The following is a 20,709-nucleotide window of genomic DNA, read 5'->3' as shown; positions in this document are numbered from 1 at the left end:
AAAAATTCATTTATCATCATGTGAATTACAGGATTATTATTGAGGGAATATATACCTAGAGGATGTAGTAGAAGGGTGGGTTTTTTGTATCCTTTGTCTATAAGTCTTCTCTTTGTATCTGCCATTAATAGAGCATGTCCATTGTGTATAGGATTGCGTAGCTGAAATGCAAACACTGCGTCTGCCTACAATGAATAAAAGTTTGAATTTAAAATCATGTTAAAATGTATTTTATATCTGATGAGAAGACCTATACAGATTCTATATTCACTCAATCAATATCGAAAGGTATATATATATATAGTTTTTAAATGCATGCTTTAAATATAAAAATGAATTTTCAGTAAATATAAGATATGAACCCAAGATAATCTTTATTTAAGACACAAAAGTTCCATATACATTCAATTGGTAGAGGAAACAAAACTATACTAATGTTCTTATGGTTTAAATGCTATCTAATTTAATATCTTTCAAAATGACTCTCTTAAATCCATGTTAAGTTAAAGTATCTAGCAACATCACATCCAACAACACAAACACACTTACCCCAAGTCTTCTAAATTCTGCCCTTAGTTCTAATGGTGTTAACCTATATTCATCTAAACCATCGTTCCAAGTTATCCGTTCTAACACGGACAAATCACCACCAACCAACCAATCACCACTTTCATATATCATCTGAAGAAAAAAAATAGTTTCAACTCATTGTACTTTATCAATGAAATTTAAGTGATCAAATCAAAAGCAAAGGTGCAAAGATCTATTTTGAAAATTTAGTGGCTTGAAAAAATTAAACTTCATCTATTTACATTTAACTTTTTTAACATTTAAAGGCTATTATTGATATTGCTATCATTGAAATTGAGAGAATTTTTTTTTTTTTATATGATAAAATGTGCCATGATTAAAATATCAAAGGAACACTAAACCCCTCCCCACTTGCTTTTTAGTGGAAAAATCTTGATTGTTATTTATATATATGGCATCAAAGTCATTATTGTTACGAAAAAAAATAATGGGGAATATGTCCATGGACCACAGATGATGCCCCAACTTGCATGTAAAAGTGATGCTACCCTAATTTGTTCATGATCCGGTTTTGAGGTAATAATCATTGTGTATAAGTTTCCTAATACTTGTTACAGGCAACAAAAACAAAAAATTTGGACGTACAGCCTTAAAAGAATAAATGTCTCCAAATTGTCTAAAACATACCTTGACATATGGTTGGCCCTTATTACTAGTCCCAAACTGTCTACAACATCTCTCCTCCTTGTTATGTGCATAGAATTCTGGATCTCGAATGATTGCTATATTTTTCCCTTCGTACTTTAACGTGAAGGCAGTACAATCCTTCAATCTCTCTTTATCTTCAGTACACACAGGAAGTACAATAGGGACAGACTGATTTGTTACACCTCCTGCAAATTATTCAGAAGAAATCGTTCTGAAGGTTGTAAATAAAACTACAGGGCGATAACTGTAAAAAATTATGTTCCATTTTTTAGGAAATATTAGGCATCTTGATGATAAAAATTATTGTTTGTTAAACTGCTATATATCTAATGAATTTTTTTAGATGTGTGGTTCAAGTTTTTAAATATTTATACTTTTGTCAAAGGGTCAAGTTAAATATTTTGTCATATTTCTTTTATGAAAATTAAGCCCCAATTTAATTATAGTCAAGGTGTTAAACTTAAATAAATAATATTTTTTATAATAGTAAATTTTTATCATAGTCATATTCTCTCTGATTTTGGAAAAATCATATAAAGATATTGTTATGTGTTTACTTTTCTACATTGGCTAGAGGTATAGGGAGAGGGTTGAGATTCATAAATATGTTTAACCCGCAACAATTTTGCACCTGTCCCAAGACAGAAGCCTCTGGCCTTTGTTAGTTTTGTATGATTTTTAATTTTAGTTTCTTGTGTATAATTTGGAGTTTAGTATGACATCCATTATCACTGTACTAGTATACATATTTTTTAAGGGGCCAACTGAAGGATGCCTCTGGGTGCTAGAGTGTCTCGCTACATTGAAGACCCATTGTTGGCCTTCGGCTGTTGTCTACTCTATGGTCGGGTTCTGTCACTTTTACACATTCCCCATTATCTCAATTTTTTTTCTCAGTATCTTTCAATTTTTTTTGTTACAACAGTTAGATTTTTTTAATATAATTTGTACATAAAATTTGTATATATATTATAATATTTGTATATTTTTGTCATCTTACGAAATCTTCTAAGAGTCTTTACATAATAATTTCTATCAGTGACCCAGTTAAATAACCAAGAAAAAGATATTATATATTCATGACAACCATTTTTAGTGCAGGTAAAATCACTGCTGAACATTTTACCCTAGATCACAATTTGAATTACTGTAAACATTAAAACCTAGGGTATATTTTATTATGTCAGGATAAAACTTCTTTATAAAGTAATTTAGGCATTTAACATGATTAATGTCAAATTAATCACTTCACCATGTATAACTACAGATAATGACATCTATCATAGGTAATTTATGAAAATTGCTATTTAAATTCTTATTTTTATATAAAAATGCTTGTTTCTCCCCAAGCAATAATAAATCAAAAGTCAAGTAACAGTTTAGTCTTTAAAATCCAGCAAAAAGAAACATTTTTACCTCAGTCATAATGCTGTAGCTAATAGGGATATGGACCAGTTGATTTTTGAACTTAACTTTACACAATTGATAAAAACAACTTCAAAATTTTCAATAGAAGTGTTTTAAAGCTGACTATGTGGCATGGGCTTTGCTCATGGTTGAAGGCCATACAGTAACCTATAGTTATTAATTTCTGTGTTATTTGGTCTCTTGTGAGAGAATGTCTCATTGGCAATTAAACCACATGTTCTATTTAATATTTATAGTAAGGTTTTACATTTGTTATACCTACCATCTAGCAAACACCCAAAGTGCTGACATTGTAAGTATTCTCTCTCCCTCATGAAACCATTCAATGGTGTGGCCCAACCTTCTGATAAAACTTGTACCCACTGAGTATCAAGCTGAAAAAAATACTTAGTGACTAAGAATTTTGATTCTTTTGGACTGCTGCTAACAATCCATCAATATAAAGGAAAGAATACTTTAACAGGAAAAAATTACACCCAAATTTATGCATAATATACTTTGTATGATTCTTAATTTTTGTTCATTTATATACTTCAGTTTAGCATGACTTCCATTATCAATGAATTAAGTTCACATTTTTGTTTAGGGGCCAGCTGAAGTATGCCTCGGGGAGCACGATTTTCTCACTGTATTGACCTCATAACTGGCCTTCGGCTGTTATCTGCTCTTTGGTCAGGTTGTTGTCTTTATGGCATATTCACCAATTCCATTCTCAATTTTATTTAAAAATAATGTGTATATAATTTATTAATAAATGGAGATAGTTTCTCAATAATCACCTGACATCATGAATGAAAAGTTAAATACCTTATTGATCTCCATACATGGGAGCGCTTCAGCTTCTGCCTTGGCAGCTTCTAGTTTGTTCTCTTGTACAAACAACTCCTTTACGCTCCTTACTGCTGTAGAAGGAACTACTCCCTTAAAAAATTGAGTAAATAAATATTAAAATAGCTGAAAAACTGTAAAGTTGAATACATTATGATTGGTACAATCGTGGGTTTTAACCAGATTATGGGCCATAAAAAAAAGTTGCATATATCTCTTTGTCAATCTTTTTCCAAGTAGTCATTCCTGTTTTTTTCTAAATAGTAATTAAAGTATTTCGAATAACATTGCAGTTAAAACAAAGATTAATTCGCTGACTTACCAAAGTAGAGAAAATAAAAATTATTTAGCTCTTCCCTTATTAATATGTACCCCATATTTCCTACTTTTAAAACTTAATTAGTTGTTGAATAATATATTATACTATTGTTGACCTTTTGTGGCTTTTTGTGTATTTGGGTTGCTGTTTCCTTAGCTTTTACCCATATCTCTTTAATACATCTATAATAATTTCTACGATCAAGTATAAATGATTTTGTAACAGTAATGTATTAATGGTAAAAATTCAATCAAGCTGTCATCCAAATAATAATAATGTATACCATAATAATACAAGAGGCTCTCAAGAGCCTGAATCGCTTAACTTAATTATTTTGGTTAAATCTCTCATCAATGATTATTTTGGCTTTTCAATTTATTTAAATGTTTTTTGGATCGTCCTATTTTCTTCAAAAGCAAAAAAAAAATCATTTTCTCGGATGTTCTATTTTAGCCATAGAAGCTATGTTTCTTGACATACAAGGAAATAAAATAAAAAATTTATACTAGATACTATGAAACTCATTTAGCCTAAGTTTGGCTGAAATTGATACAGCAGTTTCAAAGGAGAAGATTTTTTAAAGTAAGTCAACATGATGAACAAATTGTGAAAAAAATCTTTAAAGGGCAATAACTCCTTAAGGGGTCAATTGACAATTTTGGTCAGATAGACTTATTTGTAGAACTTACTTTGCTGAACATTATTTCTCACTTTAAAGTTTATCTCTATCTATAATAATATTCAAGATAATAACCAAAAACAGCAAAATTTCCTTAAAATTATCAATTCAGGGGCAGCAACCCAACAACAGGTTGTCTGATTCATCTGAAATTTTCAGGGCAGATAGATCTTGACCTGATAAACAATATTACCCCGTTTCAGATTTGCTCTAAATGCTTTGGTTTTTGAGTTATAAGCCAAAAACTGCATTTGACCCCTATGTTCTATTTTTAGTAATGGCGACCATGTTTGTTGATAGATCAAAACTTCGGATACAATTTATAAACTAGATACCCTAAGGAACATTCACTTAAAGTTTGGACGTATTTGGCCCACTAGTTTCAGAGGAGAAGATTTTTGCAAAAGATAACTAAGATTTACAAAAAATGGTTAAAAATTGACTATAAAGGGCAATAACTCCTAAAGGGGTCAACTGACCATTTCGGTCATGTTGACTTATTTGTGAATCTTACTTTGCTGAACATTATTGCTGTTTACAGTTTATCTCTATCTATAATAATATTCAAGATAATAACCAAAAACAGCAAAATTTCCTTAAAATTACCAATTCAGGGGCAGCAACCCAACAACGGGTTGTCTGATTCATCTGAAAATTTCAGGGCATAGATCTTGACCTGATAAACATTATTACCCCAGGTCAGTTTTGCTCTAAATGCTTTGGTTTTTGAGTTATAAGCCAAAAACTGCATTTGACCCCTATGTTCTGTTTTTAGCAATGGCGACCATGTTTGTTGACAGATCAAAACCTCGGATACAATTTATATACTAGATACCCTAAGGAACATTCAATTAAAGTTTGGAAGTATTTGGACCAGTAGTTTCAGAGGAGAAGATTCTTGAAATAGTTTACGACGACAGACGACGACGACGGACGCCAAGTGATGGCATAAGCTCACTTGGCCCTTCGGGCCAGGTGAGCTAAAAAGGGGATATATTAATTTTACTTGTTTGACAATTCCTGATCTAAATATGTTAGCCATGTGTATAGATAGCTGCAGAACTGTAACTCTTGTTGTCATAATGATATTTTTAAACAATTTTCAGTCTGCAAATGTCAAAATATACCATATTAAGGATTAAGAGCTACAGTTTAGTAGCAAGGTCATGGGAAAATACTTGTCCTTATGCTGAAATATATTTCACCTACCAATTCCATGAGATGTAGAACGATCTGATTAACACATTCATCCACAATAAATTCACTAGCCTTCACTCTAACATCAGGATTAGAAGGTGGCTCATAAGCTGAATCTACACCAGTAAACCCTGTCAAAATGAAATATCAAAATTAGTGAAATTTCTTTTATATTTTAATTCATTTTTATAAAAGATAGTTTTACTACCAATACATTTTAATTTATCTTTAATGAGAGTTATTTTTTCTGACAATATCAAAGCCTTGTTCCATATATGCATATTGAATCTGAAAGAAAAATATTTCATATTTTTTAGTTATTAAAGATCACTTTTTTCTGTCTTTACTACCATATCTGGACTGAACTGAGGATCACCAAGCTTATATACAGAATCAACATCACTTAATTTTAAGATTTAAGAATATTTTAAAAACAGGTTTTTATTTCATTATACATTTATAACTTCGGAATTGGAACAAAGTAGTAAGTTCAGTAAGGGCCATATTTGGCCCCTATTTTAAAGTTCATAGTTCAAAGACAATAAATGTTTGCAGTTGCCTTCAGGACATGGGAGAAAGTAAAACAGAACTGTTTCTGTCAAAGTTTAATTCCAACATGTTGATTTTGACATCCAAAAAGGTCAAGTCATCATAAGGGATTTTAGTGAAATTGACAAAATCAGCAGCATTTCTACCAAATTAATGACCAGCAAACACATTGAGTGCAGACGTCGACAAACTTATATTCAATATAATAAACTTATATTAAATAAGATATGTGAAATGTCTTCACAAACATTATTTCAAAAGATCTTTGTTGTCGGTGTATGAGCTTTATGTTTCCTGTCCAATAATCTATGGAAATATACCCATTTTTTTGTGAAAAATCAATATGAGTAAAACTTTTGATGTCATAATGAAACGCAGAAACGTAAAATGTTCAACAAAATGGCTTTTTTTCTATCTAGCCATTGTATTAGCTTTAATTTATTGTGATATTAGTCAATAAATCCGAATTTGAAATTTACGCTTAAAAAGGGGGCCATTTCAGGACCTTACCGAACATACTCCTTTCGTGCATCAAATTCTGTCCAATAAACCAAACTGATTGTGAATTGTAAAATAGAGAGCAGCGTGTCAATTTTTAAACCATAAATCTCAGAGAATATAGCAAGAATATGGCAAGAAATAACTGTAACAATTTTTACCTTTAATTTGTCCAGCTCTGGCCTTCTTGTACAGTCCTTTGACATCTCTCTCTTCACAAACTTCTAGTGGGGTATCTACAAATACCTCCACAAACTTTAGTCCTGCTTTCTCATGCAATTCTCTGGCCTTTGCTCTGTCCTGTAAATCAGATATATAATCAGAAATAAGACATTTTTATTCTATATATACACAACTCCATTCTCAATTTTATACAATAAGTTGGACCTTGCAGATTTTAAGAAATCTATTAATAATTTGAGTCTGATATAAATGGTGGAATGCTTTTGAAGTGCACATGAAGTTGATTGAGTATTACAATATTTTTTTCAATGATTTTTTAAGCTGAAAATTGAGCTACAATTCTGTTACAATATTACAACTGTGGGCCCAGTAGTTATTATTTAGTACAATTTTTGGAGCAGTCATTTTAATTTTTAGTTTTTATGAACTTCCCCTTTCAGGAGTTTTTGTATATATTTGTTATACTTTTTTTAATTAACTAAACTCATGAAAACCAACTAAGTACATTTTTCTGGAATGAAATATAATATTGCGACTTTTTTTTTCATTTAAAATCTTTGAATATCATGTATCTGAAATTAATTTGTAGTTTTATTGCTTATTTATAAAAAGCTGATAGTATCAAGTTACTTGATAAACATTTGTTTACTTCTATGAAATCATGATTCTAGAAATGGACATGCAGATTGAAATAAACAATTAATTTCCCCATAGGCAACAATGGTAGCCTTTTTCGAGATACAGACTTTAGAAAGTTGATTTTCTTAACGAAACCTTGCTAGAATCAAAGAAAAGTTATTAGGACAGTATTTTTTGGTCTAAAAAATATAGGGTCGCGTTGCTTTTCTTAGCGTATTTTGTACTTATCTCCCATGCCTATCAATTTTGCCCTTAAAAATACCGGTCTTGTCCTAGCGTTGAAAAGTCATCTCAGTGCCTTAAGGGCTACGGAATAATTTTTATTTTGCCTTTTGTATAAAGCAGAGTGCACGAAGTCTCTAAAAATAAAAAATAACGGGAGCACATATCGACCAATCAGGATTCGCCATACTCTTAATTCTGAATACCATGTTATGCTCATAAAATGGCTGCGCCCATAAAATCTAATGGTGTATTGTAACCTGCACTAGTTCATAAGGCATGCATTTGTATAGTATAGCTCTCCTTCCATAAATTAAGAATTTTAAAATATATATTTAAAATGAGAATCATAATGAGAATCATAATGAGAATCATAATGAGAATCCTAGTGAGAATCCTAATGAGAATCAAAATGAGAATCATAATGAGAATATATTACTGTCATTGAGTGACATGTATTGTGCATGTTGTAGAGGAACTGTTTTAGATTTTTTGAATTTTGTCTATTACAGATGGCCATTAGAGCAGATAAGAAAAGAGAATTAAACTAAATAATATCATATGATTTGATTTAAAAAAATCTACATATGGAATCATCTTACAAGGTTCAAAAAAATTAATCAAGCCTTCTCAAAAATATAAATGACCTAAAATATTGATAATAAAAGTATGATATTTTTCTTTACGAACCCTTTCATACGGACTGATGAAGGATGTCAGGCATACTATTCCACCATCAGCAAATAGCTTAGCAACTTCAGAAATACGTCTGATGTTCTCTTCACGATCCTCAGGTGTGAATCCAAGATTCTTGTTCAAACCAGTTCTTACGTTGTCTCCATCCAAACTGTATGATGGAATTCCTTGACTGACCAAATAATTTTCCAGAGCAAATGAAAGAGTTGTCTTTCCTGCTCCTGAGAGTCCAGTCAACCAAACAGTGCATCCCAAGAAACGATTGCCTTGTCCTAGGACCTGACCTCTCTTATCACGACCAACAAGGTTTTCTTGAAAAGTAACATTTGTGGCTTTCTGCACGGCCTGTAAATGATAATCAAAATACATTTCCTTTTTCATGTCCATCCAATTTTTAATGTTATTTATTTGTAACATATTGACCAAGTCTATAAATATAAATCAACGTTACTACAAATGTATACAAATCTTTCATCGAAAACAACACTTTTCCCCATTAAATGTGATCTTTTTGATTGATGTCTTCAAATATTTGTCATTTCAATGAATGTCATGTCAAACTTCTGTTTTACAAATTTACAAGAAATGTCTGGCATAGCTTTTTAGATTTTTCACAAAATATATATACATTGTATTGTATCATGTATAAAAAAATGTTCAAAACAATACAAATAAATATATGTTCTAGTCCAATGTAGTAAAGACAAGTAAGTACGTAATTTGTGGTTTGGCGTTTTATGAATTATTGGAAAATAACAAGGTTCCTGGGTCAGTATAGTATAACCAGTTTAACAACATTGTATTACTTATAAATCTCCAGCCCATTCAAACATTTCAATAGAAAATTTTTTTTTTTCTTCTGGGCTATTTTTAGTGCTTCATTCCAAGAAATAATTTTCATTATAATTCAGTGGCCTATTGAATTCCATTATCATAGTTTCACCTTGATAACTAATTTTAATCTGTATGCAACATTTAAGAGATCCCATATTATTTTCATTTATTCCTAGAAATTATTCGTATTACATTTAAGAAATATACATAGAACGTTTACATTGACTTTATTTATATATTTCTGAAAAAAAAGTTTAAAATAATCGTGCTTCTAGCTTAATAAGGCATACCTTAAACAAAAATCTTGCATTTCTATTGACTATTATATTTTTTCTGAAATTACCAATTAATTCAACTTCACTCACTTACAAACTATTGTATTTTCTAAAGTATTTTCTTTACTTCATTTAATATATAGATTATTTAAACACAGTACAATATTTAAAGTTTTAAAACTTTTTCAGTACATTTTACATATTTAATCATGCATTTCCTTTCTCAATTTTATGTATTGATAGCTTTTTTTGGGGTTGTTATGTGAAATTATTAGGGAAGTCAAAAAGTACATGAGATCCGCATAGTGAAGAATTACTAATTGTGTACTCTTTGGTTTTTCTAAGCAATATTCAAGTACTGGCTCAGCAACATATCTACAAAATGGGAGCACAATTCTGAATTTGACACACATTATACACTTTATTATCTATCATGTCTATAATTGTAACTGTTACAGTGTGTACATGTCAGTGGTGGATCCAGGGGGAGGGTTCCCGGGCTTTGCACCCCCTTTTTTTTGGATGATCAATGCATTTGAATGGGGACATATAGTTTGAACCCCCCTTTGTCCTGGGTTGGGAACCCCCCTTTTTAAAATGGCTGGATCCGCCCATGCATGTATAACTTATTCATATCAGTTTTGAAAATTAACTAACTATGACAAATAACGTCTCTGAGGACTGAGGAGCTTATATTTTTGATAAAAAACTTTTGAGTTTAGCAGATTTTCCATGATATTAAATTTAAAATCTAAATAGATTAGGGACATCACAACAAAGCTTAAAATTCCTATACAGTACATATTACATTTCTTTTTTCTACAAAAGATTGTAATTGGCATAACAATCAAGACGTTATTTCCTGTGAGAGTAGGATTACTGGCGTTGATATACAGGAACCAGAACTTCAAGTTCCTGTGATAATAACTAAAAGTACTGCCATCAATATAAATTTACAGTGAGAATAAAATTTCAAATCATAATATGCAGGAACAAGACATTATTAAATTGAAGTCATTATACACTAAGGAACAAAAAATGGTATAACTTGTACTCTGAAAAAATCTTTTTTTTTCTTTCTATATATATGAGGAATTGGGAAATAATTACTTTAAACTTTATTATTGTTTAAATCTGTTATTTTACGTACTCATAAATTAAAAAATTACAGGTAGATTTTTGATAATTTTCCACAATTTTATTTCTTTTTTTTTTAAGATATCTTTCTTGCTTCCTCATTATGCTCATCTAATTAACATCCCATACCCTTTTCTCAACATCTTTATAAAACTATTTCCTTACAAGTAGTCCATTGTCAATTTAAATTGATCCATTCTGAAACTTCCCCATCATGAAGTTACATTGATAGTTGTTGCTATGTACATAAATAAATCGTTTAAGCAATCTACTTTGTATAAAAAGTTTACATGATCATTATATCTAGCTTTACAAGTGGTTGTATTCCTGCTTCAATGGCCTAGTTGCACTGTCATGCATAACTCAACAGTTATACACAACTGTTAAACATTAATAAATCTATATATATGCCAGTTTCATTCTATTTTTAGAACTGAAAAATAACTTTCAATTAAAAGGTGAAAAATACCTTTAATACAATTATAAAGAGTGGACATACAATAATGGTTCCCTGTTTGGGCAGCATGACTTTCACATACATAAACAAACATCATACAAATGATTTTATAACACATTTCCTCATTGACATTGACTATTAAATGTCAATAAAACCATAAATATATTTCTTGATTTCATCATCAAAACTTTGATTTAATGTAAGTTGCCATGGCCATTAAAGATTTAAGAGATCTAAATGATACAACACCCTTTTTAATCAATTAAATTATCAAGAAAAGTTTCATAAAACCATGAAATAAATGTTTAATTTTAAATATATGATGGTCTTTTTCTCACTTAAAGGTAACAAAGTCATGGTTTATAATTCTAACAAAACATAGGGTAAACAACCCATGTGACATTTTTAAATTAAAACATCATCACTGGATCTGAATGAATATTTTAGTGGACGTTGCTCCCTAGGAAATTCAACCACATCTTTTTTAAAAGGGTGTCTATACATATCCATAATACTAAAATTACGAGGTCCAATTTGTCAGCCGTCATCGGGTAAAAACGACAAATCAAAGAATTCAACTTTATACATAACTAATATAGGGCAATGGTGTAGATTAAAAATTACACCACTCCAGACCCTTTTGTTTTCCACATAATTAATATTGCCAATAATTAACAAGTTCCAGGTCGAGTCCTATACCGATACCAATAGTATATTCACCTGGCTGTTACCTATTACCTTATCTGTACGTTCCGCATTTGACAGGCGCACCACCAAAAGATGTATTAGGCAAACGGGTCATAATCACAGGGTTGACACTCCTAAATTCAATCATTGTCAAATTGTTCCCTATTGTAGTATTTTAATCAGTAAGACTTTCTAAGATAACAATATGAATACTAAAAATCTGGACTTAAAATAAAGTGTATAGGTACAGTTTTCAATTTGTTAGCGGGCATGACGTAAACAGCGAATACAAGAATTCAACTTTATTTATAATGCTGTTGATTTAAAAATACTCCATTCCAGGACCTTTTGTTTTCCAAAAAAAATAATAAATACCAATAATTCACAAGTTCCAGGTCGACGGGTTCAAACAGAAATATCTTGAAAGCAGAGAGAAAACTGTGTATCTTATAATCGGTATGACTTTATCAGATGATAATACCAATACTAAAATAAGGCTTACGCATTGTAATTTACTTTAATTCAGTCATGGACCCGCGATATCACGGGTGTGTTCTAGTATATATATACAAATAAACAATGTATCACCCATTATGCAACACTTTGTTCTAAAAAAAATATTTAACATCAATTACTTAAAGAAAGTTATTTGTCAATGTCTGTAAATTATGCAAAAAGTTGGTTAATTATTGTCACAGGTAAAAGGATATGTGTACTTATATAAATACAATGTATAGTGAGACCGTTTTTTTCTTCTTCATTAATTGTGTTCATTTAATGTTTTTTTTTCAAAAACATCATATAGGTCTGCTTTGAATACAAAATGTTATAAATTGTCTATTAAAAACCAAAGGATTTATAATCGACTTAGTTTATTGTAACATTTTAACATGGCTACTGGTATCTCCCATATGCATGCTTCTATAAGTCAAGGATTTGGGCAGTTATTTCCAATGAATGTTAATCAATGTAAAAATGTCATATATACATATGGTTCTAGATCACAATTGTCATCCCTTGATATTTGTTGTCCACAAATATAGTCCCTTAGTAGTGTCTTGCCAATTTTTTGTATACCCCTTCCAAATGTATTTCCCCATGTTTTTTGCCTCAAATAGAAAGTAGGGGAATGAAATGACAGTCAAAAAATTTGGGCCATTTTAAAGAAAAGTCAAAAAGGTTTAAAATTAGCACTTCAGAAGTCGTCAAAAAATTTCGAGACCCACTTAACATGAAATTGTCCATAGTTTGAGTAAGAGCAGATGAAATTTTCTATAATTTTGATATGATTTGTCCAAAAAGTAGTACAACACACTGTAAAAAAATATATTTAGAAAGCGCAAGTGGGACTTTTTTTAATTTTCATTTATTGTCTATTAAGAGAAATGCACTACAAAATATTGTGGTCTCACACCATATGCACAGATGCACCAATACATAATTCCTGTACAGTGTGATACTTAAGCAGTCAAGTAAGTATGAATGACAGTGTGAACTGATTTGAATATTTTTACTACATGTACTATATACCGAACATGTAACCTAATCTAGGTCAAATTTCTGTATCTCTTAAACTATAATGCAGAACATAGATAATAATGTACTGGCAGTGTCAATTTAAAGGTCAATATTTAAAACACTAAATCATGTGCCTAATTCATAGCATTTTACTGCTGCTGCGCATCATCATAATGTTCACAATATTAGTATATCATGTATATCTGTTAAAAACAGTGTACAGAGCCCTTACATAGTGTACTATTAGATTTGGGATTTATAGATTATCGTTGATCATCTCAACGAGATTGATTTTCTCGCTTGAGCTGGTACAGCGAAAGTGAGAAAAGCAATCGAGTTGAGATGACCAACGATAATCTGTTTATCACTATTATACCTATGACAACGTTGTCAATTTCAATGTCAATTTCGTTAGCAATGCACGTGCCTGCTTAGTTTCTAGCGATAATTTTTCCATCTCAGGCGAGAAGCATGATATGAAAATTATCACAAAAAAAGATCAAAAGAAAAATGCGCAAAATAGCGATAATCTTTAGTCTCTGCCATTTACAGAATCCGATTGTTTTAAAAACCTTAACCTTAACCTTAATGACAATTAACAGTATTAATATAGTAGTGATTAACAGAGCAAGAACAAAACTTTGAAATTATTTTTAATATCTAATATCTCCTAGGGACATGATGAACACTATAATTAGCTAGTGTATGTCCTTAAAAATAAAGTTATTTGCTGTCAACATTAACATTTGTAAAAGATGTCTACAATACCATGGATGCTGTTTTGGAGATAAGTGAATTTTTGAGGTTATATTTTATAACCTTAAGAAATCTGTATTTAATGTATAAACATCTTATTGAAGTTCTAATTATGTTTTTTTAAATGCCCCCTTGGTATATCATCTCCTTCTGTATGATAAAACAAAGGTACTTTCTCAGAAAATTTACAGATAATCAAGAATTTAAAATAGAAATAAGAAGTTTTAATGTATGCATCTGTTACCAGATCATGATATTGATATATATCTTAAATCGAATAAACTTATTCAACTGCTTGTCATGATCTTGAAATGTGGGCCTCTTGATTAAAACTCCATCTCCCCTTCTATATGATTAAAGTAATCAATAATCTAACAGTCCTATATTCCTTTTTTTGAAAATTCCAAGACAATCAACAATTATCTAATGTTTTAGTGTACTGCACCTGTTACCTGATTTAGATTAAAAACTACAACTTGAGTGTAGAAAAGTGTGTTAAAAACAAAACTTTGTAAACATATATATGTGTCTAATTTATTCATGATATTTTTAAGAACTAGGAAGAAATTTAAAGAGTTCTCTGCAATTAACATAAAATTAAAAAATAAAACTTACTGAAGTTATCAGCTTTTTCTCTGACATGTTGAATCCTCTTCGTACAATATATTGATTTAAAAACTTTTCATATAACGTGGCAATATATGATGATGTGTTTGTGGTATGGATGATAGACTTGTTTTACTTAGTATTTATAGATAGCGTAAGGTCATTGGATGAGTGATTTTACAAAATGAGAGGTCATTATTTATGTCGTCAGGTGTCAATATGTTTTTTAATGATTTTTACAGTAATGTACAGATATTATGACATCACTTTTACTTGATTTTATCTTTCTCAAAGTTCCACCTTCAGACCATATGAACTGTTTTTATACATGTACAGATAAACATGATTAATGTTCTTATTTAACGATCCACCTTTTTAACTCAGAGTTACCTAGTTACAAGTTTAAATGCACCTCTTTTTAAAACATAAAAGTGTGTATTATTTACATTATCCAAATAACAGTAATATTACTTTTACACAGTATTGACTTCTGAATATTCTTCAATACAAAATCTAAATACTCGATCTTTTCAATTTATATTAAAGGTATATTTGTTTTCCATGTTAACATGGTAAAAAGAAGAGCATAACTTTGTTCTATTACACAATGTATAATCAATGTAAAACCATAACCCAACTTCAATATTTTTCAATATTACAAGGGGCTTCTAAAATTAGCAGTGAATAATCAAGTTAGTTAGGTCAAAGGATAATGAATAACTTATAGTGCGTACATTGAATTTAAATAAAACTGCAGAAATTATCAAATCATCAAAGTTTTGAAAATTTTGATTCTAGCATCAAAGAACTTGATTCTAATTAAGGCATTATTTTTTATAACAGTTCTGTATTTTACTTGTCAACAGATCATTTTCATGACATTAAAACGATTAGCTGAAAAATAGATTAAGTGTTCCAGGGAGGTTATTCATCCTAAAAATGCAGGCATCAAAGCTTGAAGGCATAAGAGGGGGGCCACTAACTGCCTAAGAGGGGGCTATCTCCCGTCATGATTTTGCAATTCCCTATATTATCAATCTATTTTTTTTCACAAAAAGGGGGGGACTGGTCCCTCTGAAATCTGGTATAGCAGAGTACACTATTTTTGACTTTTGTTCATGACTATATAAAACTAAGAGGGATTTAATATTTGACCTTTGCAAATTTAAAAAAAAGAAAACTGTCTTCTTGTCATTATAAGATTACTACGAAAACTGATTTCGTGATGTGCAGATTAAAAGAAATCAGCTTTCTTATAAACATTTACTCTAACTCATAACTGATCTAAGACTTAACAAATATTTTAATACTAATCAATTCTATTTAATTATTCAATTTTATTTTTACAACTACTAAATATAACATTTAAATCTCAGAATTTTAAATAGAATGCCCATGTCATAGGAAAATACAAAATAAAAACATACTTTATTTTTGTAAATAATTAAATATATTACAGTGTAATTCTTTTAATATACAAATCTGACGTCAACAAGATTACAAGTTATAACAACTCAGATTACAAGTTACAACACATGATTCGATTGCCAAACGAGAAACCTTTCTACCCTACACCAAATCATTTAGAAGTCAGCAACTATACATGCTATAAGTCACTGCCATCATCGATGAGCAAATCCCATACCACAGAGCAAACCCTTTGAAGCCTGTTATTTTGACCTTAATTTTGTTGATTTGTTTATATTCTAGCATACTTTGGCCCAGTGTAGTGGGTTAATTACAGTACCATTTAAAATGTTTACTCATTAAGATATATATATAGATATAGGAAGATGTGGTGTGAGTGCCAATGAGACAACTCTCCATCCAAATAACAATTTAAAAATTAAACCATTATAGGTTAAAGTACGGCCTTCAACACGGAGCCTTGGCTCACACCGAACAACAAGCTATAAAGGGCCCCAAAATTACTAGTGTAAAACCATTCAAACGAGAAAACCAACGGTCTAATCTATATAAACAAAACGAGAAACGAGAAACATGTATATATTACATAAACAAACGACAACTACTGTACATCAGATTCCTGACTTAGGACAGGTGCAAACATTTGCAGCGGGATTAAACGTTTTAATGGGCCCAATGTTCCTTTTGCATGTTTTGTATTCATGGTCTGTAAACATGGTATATAATACATTAAAAGAATGCAATATTTCAATAGGGTTTGATTTGAATTACCCTTGTATTTTTGTGACATTTAAACTCTAACCCTTGTTCAAAAATATTTACTGTAGATTCAGAAATTGAACAATGTTTTTTATTATTGAAAAAAATATAAAAAGGCCATTTTGAAAATATATAAATTTGTATTTTAAATATTGATGCAATACATGTATGCAACATTACATTTAGTCCAGTCAGCGAGTCAATCTAGCATAAATTTGACCCTCAACCTTAAAGTTAATGCAACAGAAAATTTGTATGTGTTCATTCTTTAGCATTATACCCCAAATACACACAGAAAAATCAAACTAGAGGAAAACAAAAAAAATCACAATTTTAAAATTCCTATGGAGATTTGAATTGATATGGGAGATAACTCTGCAAAAAAGGCAGAAATATCAATAAAAGTTGATACAAAATTATAACTTGACCTCTTCTATTCAACAGAATGTATTGATTCTTGAACCTTTAGCCGTCTTAAGAGTTAACATACAACTATAAAGGAGTTTTCATATCCTTTATCTAGCTCAATTGAACCTAGATTTCATAATTCATTAGTTAACCATTTATCAGATTTTCAGAATGTCAAGGTAAAGAATCTCAAATTGAATAAACCAATTAAGCATATATATTCTTCTTTTTGTAGTTTAAAATTTCTTTAAACAAGGTAGATGCTGAACAAATATAATTTACAGATATAAACAATACCAAATACCAGAATTTTAAATAGAATGCCCATGTCATAGGAAAATACAAAATAAAAACATACTTTATTTTTGTAAATAATTAAATATATTACAGTGTAATTCTTTTAATATACAAATCTGACGTCAACAAGATTACAAGTTATAACAACTCAGATTACAAGTTACAACACATGATTCGATTGCCAAACGAGAAACCTTTCTACCCTACACCAAATCATTTAGAAGTCAGCAACTATACATGCTATAAGTCACTGCCATCATCGATGAGCAAATCCCATACCACAGAGCAAACCCTTTGAAGCCTGTTATTTTGACCTTAATTTTGTTGATTTGTTTATATTCTAGCATACTTTGGCCCAGTGTAGTGGGTTAATTACAGTACCATTTAAAATGTTTACTCATTAAGATATATATATAGATATAGGAAGATGTGGTGTGAGTGCCAATGAGACAACTCTCCATCCAAATAACAATTTAAAAATTAAACCATTATAGGTTAAAGTACGGCCTTCAACACGGAGCCTTGGCTCACACCGAACAACAAGCTATAAAGGGCCCCAAAATTACTAGTGTAAAACCATTCAAACGAGAAAACCAACGGTCTAATCTATATAAACAAAACGAGAAACGAGAAACATGTATATATTACATAAACAAACGACAACTACTGTACATCAGATTCCTGACTTAGGACAGGTGCAAACATTTGCAGCGGGATTAAACGTTTTAATGGGCCCAATGTTCCTTTTGCATGTTTTGTATTCATGGTCTGTAAACATGGTATATAATACATTAAAAGAATGCAATATTTCAATAGGGTTTGATTTGAATTACCCTTGTATTTTTGTGACATTTAAACTCTAACCCTTGTTCAAAAATATTTACTGTAGATTCAGAAATTGAACAATGTTTTTTATTATTGAAAAAAATATAAAAAGGCCATTTTGAAAATATATAAATTTGTATTTTAAATATTGATGCAATACATGTATGCAACATTACATTTAGTCCAGTCAGCGAGTCAATCTAGCATAAATTTGACCCTCAACCTTAAAGTTAATGCAACAGAAAATTTGTATGTGTTCATTCTTTAGCATTATACCCCAAATACACACAGAAAAATCAAACTAGAGGAAAACAAAAAAAATCACAATTTTAAAATTCCTATGGAGATTTGAATTGATATGGGAGATAACTCTGCAAAAAAGGCAGAAATATCAATAAAAGTTGATACAAAATTATAACTTGACCTCTTCTATTCAACAGAATGTATTGATTCTTGAACCTTTAGCCGTCTTAAGAGTTAACATACAACTATAAAGGAGTTTTCATATCCTTTATCTAGCTCAATTGAACCTAGATTTCATAATTCATTAGTTAACCATTTATCAGATTTTCAGAATGTCAAGGTAAAGAATCTCAAATTGAATAAACCAATTAAGCATATATATTCTTCTTTTTGTAGTTTAAAATTTCTTTAAACAAGGTAGATGCTGAACAAATATAATTTACAGATATAAACAATACCAAATATTCACATTTTTTTCTTTCAAAATGGTCACAAAGCAATAAATTTGCCATTTTTTAATAAAATTGTGCAAAAAAAAAAAAATACCCAAAACACTTTTTTTGTACATTTCATGAGCAGAAGATTATATAAAATAGTCTACTACAAACTTAAAAACTCATAAAAGTATCATACACTACATGAGTTTTTAAAGAGAATCATCTAAAAACTAAAAAAAGACTCATTTTTGCGGAGTTATATCCCCTTCCAATGTTTATTTGCATAAGAAATTAAAAATGCTTATTTTGAGTTTTCCTCAAGTTAGATTTTATGGGACTTTTTTCTGTGTATATTTGGGGCTTTATGCTATAGATAAGACCTAAAACATTTTCTGTTGCAATTAGATTGAGGTTTAAACTTAGATTGACTGGACTAATTTGCTGAAATCTCGAATAAAAAATGTATTAATCTCTTTAAGCTTAGTCGTTTTGGTTAAAACTTAAAGAAAGATTGTTATTTGAAAAGAATATGATTTCCCCTTTTCAAGTTTCCTAAGAACAATATTATAAGACTCTTGTGCAAATACATATATGTACCATAATTGTTTTACTGGTCTTCTTGTCCTACTAGAGACTTTAGTTAAACATTCTGGAGAAACTGATTGAATCATTGTAGAACTTATCATCAATTTGAATAACTGATTTTCAATATTAAAATAAAACTAATGAAAAATAAGTTTCTACTTTAAGTCCTTTGCAGGTTAAGCACAGGAGAGAAATATCTGTTTGAGAGTTAACAAGTACTAGAAGAACTTAGATTGCATGACTTAAATCATTAGAAGAAGTCTATAGATATAGGAAGATGTGGTGTGAGTGCCAATGAGACAACTCTCCATCCAAATAACAATTTAAAAAGTAAACCATTATAGGTTAAAGTACGGCCTTCAACACGGAGCCTTGGCTCACACCGAACAACAAGCTATAAAGGACCCCAAAATTACTAGTGTAAAACCATTCAAACGGGAAAACCAACGGTCTAATCTATATAAACAAAACGAGAAACACGTATATATTACATAAACAAACGACAACTACTGTACATCAGATTACTGAAACATTATGTCTAAAACATATACTGCAGAAACATTAGTTTTCGTAGGGTTAAATTTTTGTAGTTTTGTCTCTATATAAGATTTCATTGGGATTTAATTTCTTGGTTTCCAGTAAATGGAAGTGATATTATAAGTAGGTTAAATTTTCGTGGAGGTTTTATTTTGTGGACATATACTTTCTATGAAATAAACTAAATTAAATCCTCCATGAAAATTTCTGCTTTGTCAGTATCATCCTGCTTTAAAAAAGTGCATGACAGTCATATATGCAGGAAGATATTTTATATAATTATTTTTAAAGCATTTGTTAGTGCCCAATGGATCTTTATCATCATTATCTTTTACTTAGTGCCCAATGGATCTTTATCATGATTATCTTTTACAAGTTTTAGATTTAATCTCATGTTTTAGTACCTCATGAGGCTCATTTCTGTAAGTTTTTTGGGGGGAAAC

At 30.2% G+C, this 20,709-nt stretch overlaps 1 protein-coding gene across 2 annotated transcripts in view; it reads right to left on the bottom strand.

Annotated features, from left to right (window-relative positions):
- The window catches only part of LOC134725225 (bifunctional 3'-phosphoadenosine 5'-phosphosulfate synthase-like), a 33,267-nt gene that overhangs the window by 2,720 nt on the left and 9,838 nt on the right, over positions 1-20,709 (bottom strand). Inside the window, exons 1-9 of one of the 2 annotated variants that reach the window (XM_063588872.1) lie at positions 14,757-14,928; positions 8,472-8,822; positions 6,899-7,037; positions 5,703-5,821; positions 3,475-3,588; positions 2,930-3,041; positions 1,219-1,424; positions 550-681; positions 56-185 (exon numbers count right to left, since the gene is read on the bottom strand). In XM_063588872.1, coding sequence (XP_063444942.1) covers positions 56-185; positions 550-681; positions 1,219-1,424; positions 2,930-3,041; positions 3,475-3,588; positions 5,703-5,821; positions 6,899-7,037; positions 8,472-8,822; positions 14,757-14,783 — 1,330 coding nt within the window. In that variant the 5' untranslated portion in view covers positions 14,784-14,928. Of the gene's footprint in view, positions 1-55; positions 186-549; positions 682-1,218; positions 1,425-2,929; positions 3,042-3,474; positions 3,589-5,702; positions 5,822-6,898; positions 7,038-8,471; positions 8,823-14,756; positions 14,929-20,709 lie in introns of those variants that run through there. The other variant, XM_063588871.1, reaches the window with a different exon arrangement.

The sequence above is a fragment of the Mytilus trossulus genome, chromosome 7, assembly GCF_036588685.1.
Source record: "Mytilus trossulus isolate FHL-02 chromosome 7, PNRI_Mtr1.1.1.hap1, whole genome shotgun sequence".
NCBI lineage: Eukaryota > Metazoa > Mollusca > Bivalvia > Mytilida > Mytilidae > Mytilus > Mytilus trossulus.
This window is presented reverse-complemented; position numbering and strand designations above follow the sequence as displayed.